General features: G+C 38.6%; 1 protein-coding gene across 1 annotated transcript in view; it reads right to left on the reverse strand.

The window, feature by feature from the left end:
* The window catches only part of LOC139735104 (TRMT1-like protein), a 33,369-nt gene that overhangs the window by 8,342 nt on the left and 4,316 nt on the right, over positions 1-20,711 (reverse strand). Inside the window, exons 3-7 of the mRNA XM_071645875.1 lie at positions 18,673-19,138; positions 16,367-16,609; positions 14,522-14,712; positions 5,481-5,559; positions 560-718 (exon numbers count right to left, since the gene is read on the reverse strand). Coding sequence (XP_071501976.1) covers positions 560-718; positions 5,481-5,559; positions 14,522-14,712; positions 16,367-16,609; positions 18,673-19,138 — 1,138 coding nt within the window. The remainder of the gene's footprint in view (positions 1-559; positions 719-5,480; positions 5,560-14,521; positions 14,713-16,366; positions 16,610-18,672; positions 19,139-20,711) is intronic.

Below are 20,711 nucleotides of genomic sequence, written 5' to 3' on the forward strand. Positions count from 1 at the left end.
TTTTTCTTCTTTGTTCTATTAAACAGTGGCACCAAAAGTGGCACCAAAAGTCCTTGCCTCAACTGGAGATGTCTCACTGGGTTTTACTTGTCCATACTCAACAATATGACATATATTTTTTGAGCCAAGAGTATATCAGGCAGGACCATATATTAAAACAGAAATTAATCTGGCGTTTCGCCATACTGGGTCACATACAGTGGCAGATCCAGAGGGGGGCGCAAGAGGCGCACGCCCCCCCCCTTTATTTATCGTTAAAAATAAAAAAAATAAAGAGAAAAAAATGATATGAAACCCGGAAGTGGCACCAAAAATAATAGTTATGCCCCCCCTTTACAAAATTCCTGGATCCGCCCCTGACATACATGGAATAACTGCAACTTATAATTCCAGGCATGCGAGATGAAAACCATGATAGGGAGTGGGTGTAACGGAACATGGATTAAAAAACAAAAAACAAAATATGAGAGGGGGGCTGAAATCATGAAGGGTTTCCTCTCATACCAGGACGTTTCTGAGAAAGGACTGAGAGGGTGAAAAAAGAACTTGCCGTCCTTACCTTCGAGCAGAGGTGGCGTCGGTGTGACTTGGCAAGGAAGAACATACCGCTTCACTGTACAGAGTCTGCAGCAAGTGAACGTGACTGCCCTTCCGGTTAAGAGCGGTCCCAGCCGTTTTCATGGCCCCCACAAATTCTGGGTCGTAGATACCACCTGACCTATTAAAAGAAATGGGAACACAGAATATGCTTGATTTAACCCTTAGCATGTCAACAGAGCCCCTTTTTCTCATTATCAATGGTCCACAGGAAAGCAAAACCTAGAATGCTGGGGTCCTCTTTTGACGGCCAAAATCCATGCGACATGAATCAGTATGTACACGTATGTGAAGAACATCACATTTCACCAAGTGCTCAGGTTTGGCTCAGCCAACTTAAGTAGACCGTGATGCACTGTCCAGCATATAAATCTAAAGAAACTGTTTTAAAATCACTCATGTACAATACATGACCGCCAAAATGTAATAATCTATACATACACTTGTATACCGATACAGGTAGCTACTTTTGGCAGTATTAAAATCAAATACATGTACTCCTTCATTTTTCATAGATTACATGACTGCCAAAAGGTCACTATTACAAATACACACTGCTAGTTTCATTAGTACATCAATTGAATTTGAATAGACGTGTACACATAAATTGAAAGTTTCAACAGTGCACAAATATCTTATGATGTCTCATCCCATATGTGACCCTGCATCACAAAACGCACAGAAAGTCGCCAGACATGAAATTTTAGTTAAGAACATATTCTAAAAGAGCAGACTTTAAGCTTTAAAATGATGTATTTAACTCAAATCAAATGGACTCTCCTAGCCTGTCTAAATATTGGAAAGAAAACACACACACAGGAAAATTGTGAACTGAGAAAAGAGGCTCTGAAGTGCAGTGTCTATTCAAGCACTAAATCTGTACCAAGCCGTGCTGGCTGTGGAACGAATGGGACATAAAACAGAATGTAAATCACCAGAGTAACAACAATGAAGGGATTATCAGATTACACTGAAATTGAAAGTGCCGTATCAACACATTCTGCTCATAATTGATGCCAACTTTCAAAGCAGTGACATCATCCTTTCAAAAGTTATTTGAGTTTAAAGTGAAGAGTGTGTTCAAGGTTTTTAAGAAATGAAAAGGGGACTCTAAAAACACACCTAATCACACTATTCTACCAAAAAAAGTTCAAGATAAACTGCTAAAACACACACTTTCCTGCCCATTTTATGATCCCAAATTGTAACATAATGTAGAAGAAGACTTACTCCTTCAGAAAATATGAAAAAGTCAAGATGGGTTAGGTTGACCCATTTCACCTATTTTCAGTCTCCACACAAAATCAGTGTGTGCGACTTTTTGTTCGTTTTGTGGTGCACGGTCCCATATACCCCTTTCTATGCCAGTGAATGCCAATGAAAATGTGCACAAATTTCGCACACAAACCGATGGACAGGATTAATGTGGCACACAATGGGAATTGCTTTTAACTCTTTATGTGCCACGTTCGCACGCCTGACTCAGTCGTCGGCGTGACAGCTTCGCATATTCTGCTCAAATGCCCTAACCCGCCCAAACCGATCAATAAATCGCCAAATGCCATAGTACGCAATGAAAGTGTTTCTCACGGGTCAGTTCTTGTCACACGTAGCTTGCTTTTTATTTAGTGATTAAATATCAATCGGTGTTCCTTACTCGATTTGAAAGTAAATTCCCAGGTTCTGTCAATGTTTCATGTGTAAAAGTTATGCCTCTACAACAGTGCAGCTACTGTTCTTTTGCGAGAAAATAATTATAGATTTGCCAATGCAATTTACACAAAAGTAAAACTAGATATTTTCTGTCCAACTTTGCTCATTACATGTCAAGGGTAACAACAAATCTGCTAAAGTTACAAGGATTTGAAAAGCAGAATGTTTTCCCAAAGCATGACTACGTTGGTGTCTCAGAATAATGTGGCACACAGGGGGTTTACACCATGGCACATAAAGAGTTAAAAGAGCAAAAATGCACCTTGTAAAGGTTACTGTGAGTTGGTTCCTTTATCCAAGACCTTTAGTTTATGGTGGCAACCTCAGTAATTTCTACTTTTAAATCCCATAGAATTTCATCAGACTAATGTATTGTAAAGGAACTGGTCAGAAATATTACGATCTAAAAATGTATCCACTGTGTATTTTGATCACAATTTCGTAAGAATCTATTCTGACATACAGCGTAATTGGAAAGTATCTATGTCAGAGTCTTTCTATGTTAACAAAAAAGAAATAAAAGAAGTTGCAGGGTTATGATGGAAAATAAAAGTAATGATTATCAATGAAACATAAAGACTTTATATTTCTCATCAATCAGTCATTCAGTCAGTCAAACTAAATGTCTATGTGTAAAGACAGATTTTCATTTTTCCTCTTTTTGGGAGGGGGATAAGGTACACAGCAATTCTTACAAATTCATAGAGACTAGGGGAGGCAGCATAATAATCTCACATGAAAACCAGCAAAACATGTGACTAACTGGCAGGCATCTTGTAGTGACAGAAAGAAAATGGTAGTGGAAGTTATGTGCCTTAACTGTTTAATTGAGAATGGGCACAACAAACGATAACTCTGCTAATTGCCCCTCACTGCAAAAGTGTTAAGTATTTCTAGATTAAAATGCCCTGTGCTGCGTATATCTTGTAAGGATATCACCAGTGGGAATGAAAAAGAAAAATTACCGGGTAATTACCATTAATCAAATAGCAACAAAAAAAAATAAAAAAATAACAATATAGAAACGCATGATTGCCAGAAGGAAAACAAGACGAAAGAATCCCTTGGGACCTAATGAGGCCAAGAGAAGAAATCTTCTGCACGTATGGCTTCTGTCACAAAACTGGTCTCATGACCTCATCACAGTTTAGACAGAGGTCGACTCTTGGGATCCAGTATAAAGCAGAAAGAGGAAAAACAAAAACAACGAGATCTGGAACTGATGGCCACACGGAATTCTTGGACACAGACAGTACAAACAAGCAGACAGGCATAAACACAACACACAACAACAACAAAACTCAAGCTTTTGAGCAATATACTCTACTAAATGATGGCATGAATTTCCTGGTTAGGTCATGCTAGGCATTTTTCTTTCTTGTTTACCCTGTTTATCCAGTCAGATTTAAAGTGTATTTGACATTTGTGTACACAATGTTACCGTGACGTTTGCTCCTGCAACAAATACTCCCAAGAAATATCTGCATGCTATCTAAAGGCAAACATAAATTCTATCCATTAACATAACCCTAATCCTAACCCTCACATCAAACTAAACCTAAAATCCTATCACAACCCTAAACTAAAATCCTATCACAACCTAACCCTAAGACCGGAGCAATTGTCGCAGGAGTAAATGCTGTGTCACTGTACAAATTATACCCTGCCTACAGCCATATGTGAGTTTAGCTAGAATCAGAATGTTCTAGAACATTCCACCATTGACAACAGGGAGTACAACAGGGATCGAGTGACGAATTAATCTGTTTCCACAGTATGAAACAGAAATGATGAATATCAGAAACATCTGCAAAGACCTTGCTTTCAATTTAATTTCTGATACTATAACAACATAAAATATCTTTCAACAGCGTTAAACTCTCCACTGAGGTAACTCGATAAACTCGTGTATTTGCAAAGTACTGTACATATCAGAGCTACCAAGTCTCACGCATTCTGCGTGAGACCCACGCATTCTGCATGAGACCCATGCATTTAGGGCACCCATTTTTCTTACGCATCTGAAGCATAGGTCAAATGATTAACATGATAGTTGCAATTGATGGAATATATCCCCTTTTTGTCTTTCAAAGTAAGTAAAAAATAGTAACTTTAGAAAAGTATGCACCAGATCGCACCATTTACTCTTTATGTGCCATGGTGGAAACCTCATGTGTGCCACGTTATTCTGAGACACTAAGGTAATCATGCTTTAAGAAAGAATTCTGTTTTTCCAATTTGTACAACTTCTAAAAATTTCTGTTAAGATGGGCCTAATAGTAGGCATTGATAGTTAAAGAGGAATGCCAACCTTTGTTTTGATATAAATTTGTATGACGAATCTATTTTCAATTTTTCTTAAGAATGACAAGTTGCTACAACATTACTGTAAAGGCATGACTTTTGCACATAAAACTGTGACAGAAACTTAAAGAATGTACAAGCAAATCTAGTTGGGAACATCGCTTCATAGTCAATTACCACATAGAATGCGAGCCGTATATGAAAGGAACAAAAGTACAAAAAACCGCTTTCATTGTAGCGCGGGATTAGCAGTGATTAGTGATTTATCGATTGGTTTTGGCGGCTTTGTTTGTTGAGCAGAATATGCGAAGTTGGCACGCCGTCGACTGAGTCGGACGTGCGAACGTGGCACATAAAGAGTTAAGAGCTAAAAATTGAAAAAGCTCCGTACCGTGCTCCTGATCCCCCCGCTCGCATGCATCCGTATCGAGGACACCGAGTCATGAAAATCTCATGCATAAAAATATTTCGCGAGGTTTTTATTTTCACGAATTTCGTGAGCCAGGTGCTATTCGCGAAATTAAAGGACGCGAAAATAATTACTCTGAACCCGATATGAATGTGATGCACACATACATTTCGCTCCGTTCAGTACAGCACTCCAGTACCCCAACGATCGCGAATTTAACCACTCGCGAAATCGTTGGGAATTCCCGATACGCAAAAAATTTAGACTCGCTAACTATATGGTGTATTTTATAGTATGTGTACAATATAATGGCATATAATTCTTTGTGGTCAGTCTCTGAAGTTTTTAGAAGTTATTTCCTTCTGTACTGTCAGACCCCCCTACACTTCACACCTACACTACATGTAAACCAATTTGTGGGACTAGTTAGTAAGCATTGTATAACACCACAACTTACCAAACCGGTCCCAATAGTATAGCTGTTTTTCCTGGTGAGTTCTGATGACATGAGCATGACAACAAGGGGTACAGGCTACCTAGATGGAGGCAAGTGTGTTTACAAACAATGTCAGCAACGTCACAGAGCTAATAGCTGCTTATAATAGATATTTTTTGCAATCAAAATATCATGCTGATAACAAATTCTATGCAATTTTTCACAAATCATAAATGGTCATGAGTGCAATGGAACAAGATTTTGCACGAGGTGAAAGATAGAGGCGCTCTATTCAACGAGGCAAAGCTGAGTTGAATATTGCGCCTCATCTTTCACCGAGTGTGAAATCTTGTTTTCACTGCATGATTAAAGACCATACACTATTTGTTTTATACAACACCTTGAACGTCAGCAGATGTGGTCCACACAGATTCTTGGACTTAGCACAGAAATGGCAACCATTTTCCGTGAAAGACAAATGATCGGTGTAGCTGCACAGTCACAGCCAACGTGTACGTATGTTCATGAAGCCAATCAGCTGAAGTTGTTTACAAAAACGAGTGACAAAGGTACGCGCTTGTAAGCACGCTTGTTATTGTTGAGTGCGTGCGGCAAATGTTTGTTTATTGTGACATCAGAACCTTGCGATGGAACAAAGGTTTTGAGCCAATTGTGAGTTTAACACGGCAGTGGAACTTTTAATTAAATGTCACGTGATGGGCAATTGACCAATCGGATAGCTACATTCTAATTAGGTGTTGTATAAAAACCAACAGGTCTTTGAATATGGCAATATGCTAGAAATACAACGTGCAACAGCAATATAATCAGTTACACTCTTTACCAATCAGTTTAATCCAATGTCACTGGGATATATGCTTATGCTCATCTTTCAAGTTTTTCTTTCTTCTTTTTTTTTTGTACATGGCACACCTGTTTCTTGCTAGTAAGGAATGCAATACAATAAAAATCCCCAAACTTGTCTAATTTTGCTAGTAATTTAGAGTGTATCTGTACACAGAAATATAATTTTCTGACATTGTAGGTCATTGTACTGGTAATATCCCTATGAAATGTAAGAGTGCAACGTTACTCACATACAGAGATATAGCCATATTAAAAGAGACATAGAGCAATCTCTAAAATGCCAAATATTACATTCGCCTTGATCTAAGAGTAGTCGTCCGGCGTTATTGACTGCATTCGATTGTGTAGTTCGATAATTTTCTGTACAATCAGTGTACTACAGTCAGTACTCTCAAAACACACAAATGCACGCAAATGTCCACGTACGCAGCTAGGTTAGTGCTTGCGCGCCGCGCCAGGCCACTGACCAGGCAGCCGGAACAGGATCTACTCATGCGGATGCATATGGCTTGATGAGGCCATACCGATAGACGGTATTCGATACAGCTGTGTGCAGACGGAGGCAAACAAAGGAAACGTGTACCCACCAATGGTCTACACAAGGCTACTATTTTCAGATCTGGCTATTGCAGCATGCACTAGTGCGTACTGATTTATTAAGATTAATATCAAACAGTTTTGGGCATTTTTTGCCATTTGTGATAAAATTTTCTCTAGAATTCTTAGCTAGGACAAGCTCTCACACCTCTCAGATTTGAATTTTTGGGGAGAGATTCCCTTTAACCCGTTGAGGACAGTTTGATTTTGCTACAACACGCATTTCCTGTAGACACCTGCCCGAGTATACTCGGGACTCGTCCTCAACGGGTTAATAATAGTTGCATGGTCTTAATTCTTTGGTAGGCCCTAGACTTACTCAAACAAACGATGTCATGCTGTGCATTTGAGTAATACATACATGACCAATACACAAACTGTTTGAAGATGAAATTATCATGTTGTCATCATTAGAACGCTATCATTATCATTGCCATTATCGTAATCAAAATCTTAATTTTTACTGTGATCAAAATCATCACTACACTAATACTATTACACACAGTTCTCTCTAAAAGTGCCAAATCCCTGTACACCTTGCTTACAAATTTGTATGAACAATGAGTTTGGACCTACATGTAGAAGCAGTGTGTAAATCACTACAAGAATCTGTGGAAAATCATTCTTCAAAAATTTGTCCTTTTTGTTGTTCTTGTTCTTCTTTCTCCTACACTAGGGGCATGGTCACACAATGGCAAACTATGTGTAGTTGCACTATCTGGTATTTTGGTTCTCATAACTTTGACAGCTTGACCACAAACTTCTCCAGAAGAACATTACCAGCAACAACTTCTTGCCTGCACTTGGGAAGTTTCTCACCTCTCGCAAAATGTTGTGGAGTTTTGTGTGGTATGACCACGTGGCTGAAACTCTGAGAAGTTTGTGACATGTATATTGTGACAAGAGATCTATTCATGTTGTTTTAAGCGCAAATTGCCCATCTTCTGCGCCCTCTTACATGTTTGCGTTTTTCATATTTGAGGGGGACAGTTCGTTTTTTTTTTCTAAGACCAAAACTTTTGGTAGTTTCCGCATTACTGAAGGTGTGCACAATTTTGTTTACTACAGTAAACCTCGCATGAGTCGAAGCTCTCGGGACTGACAAAAATGCGTCGACTTAAGTGAACTTCGACTCTCGCGAGAGTCGATTTTTTTTTCGACTCACAGTTATGTACATGTATTATAGTACATTTGCATGCATGTGTGTGTGTGTGTGTGTGTGTGTGTGTGTTTGTGCATCCGTGTGTGTGTTTGAATTCAAATTTGTCTGTTCTTGAAGATAACATTCTTATTTTGTTCTAAATTGAACATGGAATTTGTATCAATACTAGTAGTTAAACATAGTTCTGAGAATGTCTGCGCTAACGTGGCAATGTGCATGTGCTATGTCTATGGTGCAACATAGCTATAGGTAGCCATCTCTGTCAACCTACCCTGAGACAAACACTCTCCCAGGCCCATCCCACCTCCATTGAACAAAACTATACAGCCAGCCGGGCACGCACAAACAAGCTCCGCCCACTTGGCCTGTCACTAAAATATCAAAGCAGCGATTGGTTGACCAAGGAGTTCTGGCTAGACATGGATGAAGTATGGATGTGCTGTGTGTATGGATAAAGTATGGATCGATGTGCTGTGTGTATGGATAAAGTATGGATCGATGTGCTGTGTGTATACATGTATACATGTGTATGTATTCGACATGCGTGCGGAGCGGTACGGTGAGTGTGCATGCTTACCTGCAGCAGGGCAGGGACGGGGTTCTGCGACATGCCGATTTTTTTTGTTCTCATGAGAATGCCAGACAAATCTTCTTCGGCTCAAGTGATGTATACTACGTGTATTTTGTACAAAAGGGACTTAATTTTTTACTTCGACACAGCCGAAATTCGACTCTCGTACTTCGGCTTATCCAAATATTTCTTAGAGAAAATACATAGGGAAAAATCGGGACTTTTTATTTGGCTTCGAGTTAAGTGATTTTCGACTCACTCGACGTCGACTTATCCGAGGTTTACTGTATTGTGATCGTTTGCTAAAACGTCTGGAAGTTATTGGGAAGTAAACTACATGTACACTCTGCTTAGTGTGACTGCAGCAATTACAGAATGGGTAGCGAGAATCCTGCTTTCTCATTGGTCGAGAACTGTGTGTGGATTTTCTACTGGCCACACGCTGCCTCACAGTGGTAAACATGTTATCGCGCACTTGTAGCAAGAGTATGTGCACTTGTAACAAAGGTTCGCGCACTAAGCAAGCGTTTGTGCACTCAGTACGAGATGCCTATTGGCTGAAAAACCATGCATCCAGTACTTTTGCCATGCATCCAGTAATTATTGGATGCATGGTTTTGAAGTACTGGATGCATGGTTTTCGGGCTTTCATCTATGGCAAGCCAAAAGGAAATGCATCCAGTAAATTTGCCATCGGGGAACATGACTGAAAAAATGGATTTTTGGCAAGAAAACTGTCCCCATTCTATAACACAGATGACGTACAAGTCTTTTCGTGCTCAGTTGGAATTGTGTCCACGCGGTAAATATGGAATTTAGCCTAAACCCACTCGGATTCGCCTCGTGGGTTAAGCATTCAATGGTTTACTTATAGACAGGGCAGAACCAGGCAAAAACTGCCTTTTTTTCCAGTCAAGGTTTTCTCACTTGATTCTGGTACTTTAGACCATACTTAACAAAATAAGCTTCTGCGCCATCTTGAAATATGTCCCAAATCCAAGATGGCCGCCAAATATCCAAAATGGCCGCCAGAGGACCTAAAAAGTGCCTTCTGTGGTTAAGATCTGTCTGGGGATGGGTCTTTTTTTACTCTATTTGATGATAAATGGTAAGAGAAATAAGATTCAGTGGATTAAAATTAGAATCAGTTTCTTTTTTATTGCGAAAATCCAACATGGCCGCCAGACGCAGCTCCCGAAATTAATAAATGTCATAATAACCGGAGGGCCAAACCCTAAAAACTTGCTTACTTAACAAGTGAGTTCAACTCTCTCTAAAAACTAAATAGACCATGCTTATTTTCAAATTTTTATTGTAACAAACAATATTCCACTGGTCTACCTCAAAAAATTTGCTGCGAAAGCCTCCAAATCCAAAATGGCGTCCAAGATGGCTGCCATATTTACTGAATTTGCTATTTGAAAGATAGCATTTGATAGAAACATCAGATTTCAACAAATGTGATGTCATATGAAAGAGAATAAAATTTCCTACAAGTTGATGCCATTTTTGTGGGCGATTGTGATAACTGAATTGAGATATAAAGGAAAAACACTCATTTTTTGATATTTTTCTGAAAAAAAAAGGAAAATCACGAAAATGCTTGATTCAGCATAAATCAGAAAAAGACTGAAGGATCATCTTGAAACGTTTTTTAGAATTTTGCTTAACATACAATTAATATTTGGAGAAAATTAGGGGTCAGTACCATTTGCGGTTCAGGAGTTATAATGTCTCAAACTTGAAAACTCACTATGTAAAAATTTCCACTTTAGCTGTGACAAGACCTTGTTGGTCGTAAAGAGAGTCTGCACGCGCCAAGACTACTACTCGCACCCCTGGCACTGACGCTTGCAGCAGTGCCAGTGGTGCGTGTAGTAGTCTTGGTGCGCGCAGACTTTTTTGACAAACAAGAGTTTGCGCCTGCAAACTAACTTTTCATACCAAGTGGTAGCTCAGGTGACGCTGATCGTTATTATTTCAAAGTAGATTGTTCTGATATTTTTTTTATGCCTCCGCCAACGAAGTGGCCGGAGGCATTATGCTTTCGGGTCGTCCGTCCGTCCGTCCGTACGTACGTCCGGACGTCCGTCCCGTTTTGATTTTGTCGATATCTCAAGAACCGTGTGGTGGTTTTACATCAAACTTGGTATGAGGGTATATCCTGGGGGATAGTTTATTTGTTTGGATTTTAGGGTCATAGGGTCAGAGGTCAAAGGTCACAGGTTATTTTGTGAAAAAAAGGTTGAAATTTCATGTTTTTCCCCATATCTCGCAAATGGTTAAAGGTATCTTCAAGGAACTTAGTATATATGCTTGTACCGATGGGCAGTGATTATCTAGGAAAGTTGGGGGTCATGGGTCAAAGGTCAGGGGGTCAAAGGTCAAGGTCAACTCCTCAAAATATCACTACTTATATTTATGCAATGCCTGAAGGTTTGTTTTTTTAACTTGATGTATGCATGTATTACCAAATATAATATTCTGTGGGAAGTTTTTGTCAAAAGGTCAAAAGTCAAAGGGTCAAAGGTCAAGTGAAGTGCTTAATTACACTTTTTCCTCCATATTTCGAAAGTAACTCAGGGTATCATCATGAAACTTACATACTTATGCATGTTCTACCTGACAGTGATTCTCTTTGGAACTGTGACGTCAAAGGTCAAAGGCCGGGTTTAGATAATGCTATTTTACCATTTGATACTGAAATTATACTTTTTCTCAATACCTTGAAAATTACTCAATGCATAAACTTATAAAAGGGTCAAAAGTCAAGTAAAAATCATCAGTTCCCCAAATACTTGCACTCTGACGTTTTAATCATTCATCCAATTGAACCTAGTTCTAGGAAAGTGAACATTCAGCACATTTGTGGCAAACCTGTCATTTTAATATTTTGCCAATTGTGTGAAACTGTCATCACACATTGTCAAGACATTGTACTATAGACCTATTAGGAGAACCATGCATTATGGCGGAGGCATACCAGTCGCCGTAGCGACCTAGTTTTTTATACTAAGCTGTCAACAGTTATCAATGTTATGGTTTTTTGAAAAGAAATGGTGATATCTCCGTATGCTTTAGGCTTCATTATATATATATATATATATATATATATATATATATGTATATAATATATGCATATGTACATATATATATATATATATATATATATATATATATATATTTTAACATGGTAGAATGTTTTGTGATACAACTAACCTGCACATATAAATCGAATGTGATATCTCTTCCAATGGTAAACGATACCTTTAGTGTGTTGCGTCAGAGTCAAATCTTGATTAATAATTTGATATATTTTTAGAATTTCTTGTATTGCTGTCTATCATATATATTGTCCTTGTTTAGTCTATATTGAGGGTTTATTTATTCATTTTTTTGGGAGGGGGGCGGGGGTGGAGCTCATTTTAGTGTTTGGGTAAGGGCCGATCTTTGATTTAAAAAAGAAATGCTTCTGTATCAAAGATATGCTTTTGTACTTGTATGTTACTCTGCTGTTGTAGAAACGTGAATGATGATGGCATATGTGTAATAATATCTGATCCGTACATGTCCTTGAAAGCCCTTCTGATCCGAGCGCCCCCCCCCCCCCCCCCCCCCCCCCGCCGAAAAATCCGACATGACGGCAATTTCTCAAAGTTGCTTTTAAATGTGTTGTGCGAAATTACTTTTCAGTATATTGTTCAACTAACACTGTCCAAAATGATTATTCATGCTGTATATTCACATTTCTGAGGGGCCCACATTCTACAAGACTTGTCTCTTTAGTGGGTCCCTCCATTTTTCGAATTATCCACAATGTTTACTTACTTCAAATCACTCTAGTTTTATGATAATCTGTAATGATTGTAAGGTGCTACAATTATTGTATTCTTTTCATCCTACATAGTTTTGAGCACCTGATTTTCTGTTTCCAAAAAAAGAAGAAGTGATGTTTATATGTTCTTGTCAAAAAATGAAATAAAACATTGAATTATATTGAATTGAATTGAATTTACAAGTAAGCATGCTGAAAGTGTATTCGCTGTGAATAGATTTTTCTTACATCGGTTTAGGCTGATTTCATGTGGGTTATAGTGTCAAAATTGAATTGAACTAATGCTATTGGTAGATGCTTTCACATTTTAGATATCAGGATCACTCGAGAGTGGAAATGTTCTTTTTTCATTCCTTTTAGAGTGATCTCAGGGATCACCAAAGAGTGACGAGTGATCCCTAAGGTCACTCTAAAATGAGTGAAAATGAAAATTTTCACTCAAAATTCACTCCAATTGTACTTTAAATTTACTGATTTCCGTTATTTACTCCTTCAAAAATGAAACTTCCACTCGTTTTTTTTTTTCTTTTTCGGAGTAGAATATCACTGGTTTTAAAAATATCTCCATAAAAGCCCATGACGATTTGAAATAGCACTACAATGTTTGAAATATATAATAACTATAAATAGAGAGCACAACGGACAAAATTGTACCAAAATTAAAATAATACATTTAATTTGGCGCAATAAACTATGTCAGCTTTGATGGCCTGCAATCTTGAAGTTCTTGAGTGATTGATCCAAATTTTGTTTTAAACTTTCTATAGCATGGTTGTTTCAAGCTTCTACCTCTATTTGAAAGACATTTTTTGCTTTATCTCATCTGCTCGAGAACAATCTACTTTGAAATGATAGCGATCGGCGTCACCTGAGCTACCACTTGGTATGAAACTTTAGTTTGCAGGCACAAACTCTTGTTTGTCAAAAAAGTCTGCGCGCACCAAGACTACTACACGCACCACTGGCATTGCTACAAGCGTCAGTGCCAGTGGTGCGTGTAGTAGTCTTGGCGCGTGCAGACTCTCTTTACGACCAACAAGGTCTTGTCACAGCTAAAGTGGAAATTTTTACATAGTGAGTTTTCAAGTTTGAGACATTATAACTCCTGAACCGCATATGGTACTGACCCCTAATTTTCTCCAAATATTAATTATATGTTAAACAAAATTCTAAAAACGTTTCAAGATGATCCTTCAGTCTTTTTCTGATTTATGCTGAATCAAGCATTTTCATGATTTTCCTTTTTTTCAGAAAAATATCAAAAAATGAGTATTTTTCCTTAAAATCTCAATCCAGTTATCACAATCTCCCACAAAAATGGTATCAACTTGTAGGAAATTTTATTCTCTTTCATATGACATCACATTTGTTGAAATCTGATGTTTCTATTAAATGCTATCTTTCAAATAGCATATTCAGTAAATATGGCGGCCATCTTGGACGTCATTTTGGATTTGGAGGCTTTCGCAACAAATTTTTTGAGGTAGACCAGTGGAATATTGTTTGTTAAAATAAAAATTTGAAAATAAGCATGGTCTACTTAGTTTGTAGAGAGAGTGGAACTCACTCGTTAAGTAAGCGAGTTTTAAGGGTTTGGCCCTCCGGTTATTATGACATTTATAAATTTAGGGAGCTGCGTCTGGCGGCCATGTTGGATTTTCGCAATAAAAAAGAAACTGATTCTAATTTTAATCCACTGAATCTTATTTCTCTTACCATTTATCATCAAATAGAGTAAAAAAAAAACCCATCCCCAGACAAATCTTAACCACAGAAGGCACTTTTTAGGTCCTCTGGCGGCCATTTTGGATTTTTGGCGGCCATCTTGGATTCGGGACAGATTTCAAGATGGCGCAGAAGCTTATTTTGTTAAGTATGGTCTAAAGTACCAGAATCAAGTGAGAAAACCTTGACTGAAAAAAAAGGCAGTTTTTGCCTGGCTCTGCCCTGTCTATTATGCACACAATTCTGACAGACGCAATTAGACCTGTGCCTCATCTGTGTAATGAAAAATGTCTCAGGCTCCTTACTTGGCACTGTGAGGGAGTTGTCCACAAAGCACCTCTCTTTGCACATCTGGCAGTGGAGGACATGCTTGACCAGTCCAACTGAGCGGTCAGCCTGACCAGCACCTCTCCTCACCCTCAGGATGACCAGAACAAAGTGTTCCACGGCAACGCAGGCCAGGACTTCCACCCCCTTGTTGCACCTCGCGGCAGCCCTGCGAACATTCACAATGGATGATCAGAAAGTGACCTAACTTCACTAGAATCCCTGGTCATTCAGCTATCATTCTTTGTTATGAAGTCTTGTGAGACTTACTTAGGAGTTCAAAGTAGAGGGTCCCTCCTTTTTTTGTCCTTTAAATACTGTACAAGCTGAAATTTTTGCCTACAGATATTTTTCGCAAATTGCTACTTGGAGAACATTTTCGCGTGTTGTTAATTTCGCGGTTGCGAGGGTCTAACTGAACTTAGTTATTCGCGTGTTGTTATTTTTGCAGTTCAAAGGCGATTTATGAAATTCACGAAAATAAACCACCGCGAAAATTTCAGCTCGTACAATAGCCCGCCGTACACTATACGACCCAATCAATTGTACGTTGTACGATCTTAAGAACAGAAGTGTGAGGTAACCAGTCTTGCCAGTTTCCAGTCATACGATTGAGTCTTAGCGCCAGTTGTAGAGATTTGACATGTTGAATTTCCATGACCAGTGGGCTTTCGCAAATCACAATGCAGTAAAATGCAAGATGTGTGCACTTCTTGTTTAGATGTGCTACACTCTGTACAGTCATAAGCCTAGTTGTGTGGTCTGATCGTATTTCCGCGTTGCCATTTTGTACAACCTGGTCCAATGGTTCTATTCAAGGTCGTATAGTCGTGAGTCGCATACTGTAAAACAAGGAATTTTCGCGTGCACTTTAATTTCGCGAATTTCGCGAGCGCCAAGATTCGCGAAATTAAAATGCACGCGAAAGTCAATGTTTACACTATATGCATTGAACGCCAGTGGCACTTCACGAAAATTTCATGCCACGAAAAAGGCTGTCGGCTCCAATTCGCAAAATATTCATGCCGTGAATATATCATGTTTTACAGTAGTCACCTGCACTTGCTATGTCAAGCATATTTCCTTTAAAAAGATATCAACTGCCAATTGATCCAATTAATTTTACTGTAATGTCATCTCATTTGCATACCCTCTTAATTTACATTCTGTTGAAAAATGAAATCACTTTTGAACTGAATCATTTGAGTTGAAAAAAATATACACATGTAGTCTTTATAATTCACTATATTACATGAGGGTGCAATATAAAAATAGGCAATTATTACCCTAATCTTAAATCATTTTTTTCCTTTTCCTATGAAACTGCATCTCCCAACTCTCATTTATTTCGATCACTTTTTATATGGGTTAGGATGGTGTAATTTTAACTAGTCATAATCATTTTCAAGATTAGAACTTTCTCTTTCAAACTATGTAGAAAAGTGAATAATTATTCATTTTGGCATACTTTTCGGAGGTTTTGAGCCAGACAGTCACTATTATTTTATTCTCCCATTAGCCCGTTTAGGGCTGGTCTATTTTGCTATTACCAGGGCCAGCGTATGGGCCAGGGGGAGGGGCCTTGTTTGCATCATGATACATTTTCTTTCTTTCCTTCTTTTCTTTTCTTTTTTTTTTTTTGGTCTTTTTTTTTTTTGCTTGTCAGCTGAGAAACCAGCAACATAAACTGGGCCTCCCTCCCTTTTAAAAACACAGTGCCGGATGTGATAACACGCATAAAACCATAGACACCTGCCCAATACTGGGACTAGTCTTCAACATGTAAACGACAGCAGTGCATCTTGCTAAAATCAGAGATGTACCCGACAGCGGCAGCAATGACCAGTCTAGCAGACAGCTCCTTCAAGTATTCACACTTCGCAACCTGGCCTCCGTAATGCCTCCTGGTCACCTGAGGGCACTGACCGTAGAGAGCCGCCGTGTCAGTGGACGTGATGGACAAGACCCCTCCGCTGCTGATGTTGGAGAAGGCAGAATCCAGGAAAGGTGTAGCGCATCCGTATGGATCTAAATGGCTGGTAAAAATGGCAAGCAGATGTGGACAACCATATTTATGTCAAGATTTCAACAATTACAAGCAGAAAGGGCAACACACGCGACCCACCTAAAAGAAAAAAGTTTCAAAAAATTCAAACTTTATCAGTCATTTCGATAAATTGCAGTAGTGCACACACACACAAAAATGTTCAGTGTAAACTCACAATATCAATTGTCAAGATATACCATGTACATGTACATAATATTATTTTCATATAATTATAAGACACTGTATGCCATATGACTCATTTACAATAGCATGACTGGGAAGATGATTTTGTGTATGATTACTTCTCCATTGAAAGCCAGAGCAACATAACAAAGCAGCAACACAGCATCCACCTTGGAAACAAGGCACACTGCACTTGCTCTATAGGGGTTGCTACATCTACAATGTACTTCTGTTGCATGTCGTCATAATTGTGAACATTGGTCTGCTAATTTGCCAGAAATCATGAGAAGACAAAATGAAAACAGAAAGGGAGTATAAAAAGTAAAAAGTACCGGTACCAAAAAGGTAAAGAAAAGTACACTAGTACTAGTAAAGTATACTAGTACAACTACCATTTCCTCTTATGAAATGTAAAAGAACACATAATTCTAAGTGGAATTCAAAGTTTATTTGGTGAAAAGTTGTTTTGATATGGCTGAGATATCCAAAACAAAGTGATCCATTGCAAATAAGAGGTGGGACCCACCTTCTATTAGGACCACTTTGTTTTACTTTGTTTTTTGATATCTCAGTCATTTCAAAACCGATTTTTATCAGATAAACTTTTAATTCCTCTTAGATCATATGCTCTTTTATATTTAATATAAAGTGGTTTCTAATTATCTCATAAAAAGTTAAAATCTGAATCCCAATCTCAACCAAAACTACACCATCCATATAACCCGTTGAGGACGGTTTCATTTGTGACCATACATCACAAAACGAACAAAAAGTCGCACACACTGATTTTGTGTGAGGACTGAAAATAGGTGACATGGGTCAACTTAGCCAATCTTGACTTTTTCATATTTTCTGAAAGAGCAGGTCTTCTTCCACATTATGCTAAATTATTGGATCATAGAAGAAACAGGAAAGTATGTTTTCTAGCAGTTTATCTCGAATACTTTTTTGAGTAAAATGGTGTAATTACGCATGTTTTTAGATTCCCCTTTTCATTTCTTAAAAACCCTGTATACACACTTCACTTCAACTCTAATAACTTTAGAGAGGAGGATGCTACGGCTTTGAAAGTTAGCATTAATCATGGACAGAATGTGTTAGTAAAGCATGCTTGATTTCAGCTCAATCTGATAATCCCTTCATTGTTGTTACTCCAGTGGTTTAATTCCTGTTTTTTGTCCCATTCATCACACAGCTAGTGGTAGCATGGCTTGGTTAAGATTAAGCGCTTTCATAAACCCTGTACTTCAGAGCCTCTTTTCTCAGTTCACACTTTTCTTGAGTGTGTGCTTTCTTTCAAATATTTACAGTGTAGATAGGTTAGGAGAATCCATTTTATTTAAGTCATACATCATTTGAAAGTTTAAAGTCTGCTCTTTCAGAAAGTCACCGACCTTCATCCTCCCTCGAATATACCATGACCATATTAACAGAATGGTGAAAGTTGTTGTAGCTCCATCTAATTCATGACCAGGCTGAGTCCAACCCAAACATCCTGCCCTTCCCCCATTGATTACTTAGAATTGTTGTTGAATAAAAATCCAAGAATACTACCTCCTTCCTAAAACTAGTCCCGCCTTTCTTTCTTTAACAACCAAAGTTTTACCCAATTGAAAACCCTTAACATGAAAACTCCACCCCCATTCACCCATTCATAGTATGTTGTAACCAATGTATATAATTTAGTGTATGAAGTGAACTGTAACATTCAAGAAGACTCGGAATTTGATGCTGGAAGAGAAATGTCATGCTGTGAGACACCTCTCAAATAAACTGCTCTCCAAAATATTATACTCAACTGTGTGCCATGATATTTCATTGAACATATAGTATACATGTACCTCGGTAAAGTAAACTTATCCCACTACACAACACTATGCTGAGAATTGAGGAACTTACATGAAATCAAAATATCTCTGCCTCATGACCAGATTGGCATCACAGCAGATGATTTCCAGTTTCCTGGCTGCAGCCACGGGAACGGCATCCGCGGCTAATCCGCTCTTTTCTTTTTGGGAAGATCTCAGAGAGTCGTTGAGATCTCCCTTGATGTTGCTCTTAGTGTCCGCATCCCTATCACTCGCTCCGCACATCTCGGTTCTCACAAAGTTCTCACCATCCACTTCTTTTCGCCTCTCGATGCTGGTCTCAACGGGGTTCTTGGAGTCCTCTCTATTTGTCATCGTCACTTTTTCCACCTCATCCTCAGTTCTTTCTCCATGGGAAGAGGAGAACTTGGTTGCAGCCATTAGAGAGTTCAAGGCACAATTCTTCTTGACATTGCTGACTGCTGCAGGGTTCTTGTCTACAACTGTTACAGAAATGCTTCCTCCAAGATGGATCTTCCATTGAAGCGCCATAATACCTGGAAAACAAAAAGAAAGGAAAGAGATTACGCAACATACTGTAAGCGTCCAAAATCTTCCTTGTATCAGCATTGGTAGAAATTGCTGTCCTAATTATACTGGCATTTACGCCCATTATGGGAAAGGCTGTAAGACTTTAAGGTGATGTGGACTGAAGCATTACAATCTGCATGTTGCCAAAACAACAGCGATACATCAAATACACTGGACCTGTACATGGAAAATAGGAACTCACCCAGTGGGTATGGTATTCTACAAAGGTGTATGTATACCTCTTTTTACCAGGCCTGCCTTACACTATTCAATTATTAAAGACCTCAATGATAAAATTCAAATTGGGTAGTCTAATTAAGAACTTGGAATAAATTTGGACTGCCATTCACCTATTCATTCCAGGAACCTAGATCTTCTTACATGTACAGTACTCTCCACATAATCGGGTATCGTTTAAACGGGTTCTCCATTTGATTGGGTAGTAATGTCAGAGTCAGTTCCAATGCACATTAAAATTACCTGATAATCGGGTTGCCTCTCCGCATAATAGGGTAAAAAATTTTCTTCTAATCTAATTTCTACCCGCATTTTATCGCAGATATACACTTTAAGAAATCAAGCATGTCAAACTTTTCACGGCTAATCACATATTCTGCTTAATTTGCAAAGAAGACCGATCATTTTGGGAGTGATTAAACATGCAAAAACTTGTACACATACCGACTTGCCACACAAAAACAAACATCACAAATATAGCTGGCACTCACAACTGCATAGACAGACAGGAGTTGAACACACTTGCGCTCCTGCCTTGCTCTGCAACAACATTCACAATACAAGAAATTTGCAACGAAAATCAGACCATGCACCATCTGGCCAGCTCCATATAATTTTGCTTTTTCCCAGTCACCTAACCCGACATTCTACGTGACTTGTGCACGCAAAGAGATGTGTTCATTTCGGAAAACGTCTGCGTGTTAGCGAGGAGTGAAACGACAAAGTGTTCTGAAAACATATTTGTCCATAAAAAAAGAGTGTGAATTATATTGCTGGTGACTGAGCAAGTGTAAGGTACCGGTATTTATAATGTGCCGTGCAAGCACAGGTGTCAAGCATACAGTGTAGGTGTTTGGTGCAGTATACAATTCATGTAAATACACATTGTGTGTGTCAATTGTGAATGAGATGTGTTCTTCTGTTAATCAGGTACTCCGCTTAATAGGTAAGAAACGCTCTGCCCGAGCCTACCCGATTATGCGGAGAGTACTGTACCAGGTTTCTGTAGTGCCAACTTAAAGATGGGAAAATGGGTAAGCCAGGTTTGTTTGCTTGTCTCATTTTCATCTGAGAAGATGGCTGGTAAGCCCATATTAACCTGTTGAGGGCGAGTCCCAAGTACATGTATACTCGGCAGGTGTCTATGGGAAATGCATGTTGTAGCATAATCAAACCATCTTCAACAGATTATTAAAGGGATCTATAGTTTTGGTTGAGACCTAATTTCAGGTTTCTAACATTTTTGGTGAGATAATGAGAAACCTCTTGTGAGATATGAAAGAGCATGTAATTCTATGAGGA

The sequence above is a fragment of the Diadema antillarum genome, unplaced genomic scaffold (genome assembly GCF_040938485.1).
Source record: "Diadema antillarum isolate AM-2024a unplaced genomic scaffold, OU_Dant_1.0 seq00000563_RagTag, whole genome shotgun sequence".
In the NCBI taxonomy this organism is placed as follows: domain Eukaryota; kingdom Metazoa; phylum Echinodermata; class Echinoidea; order Diadematoida; family Diadematidae; genus Diadema; species Diadema antillarum.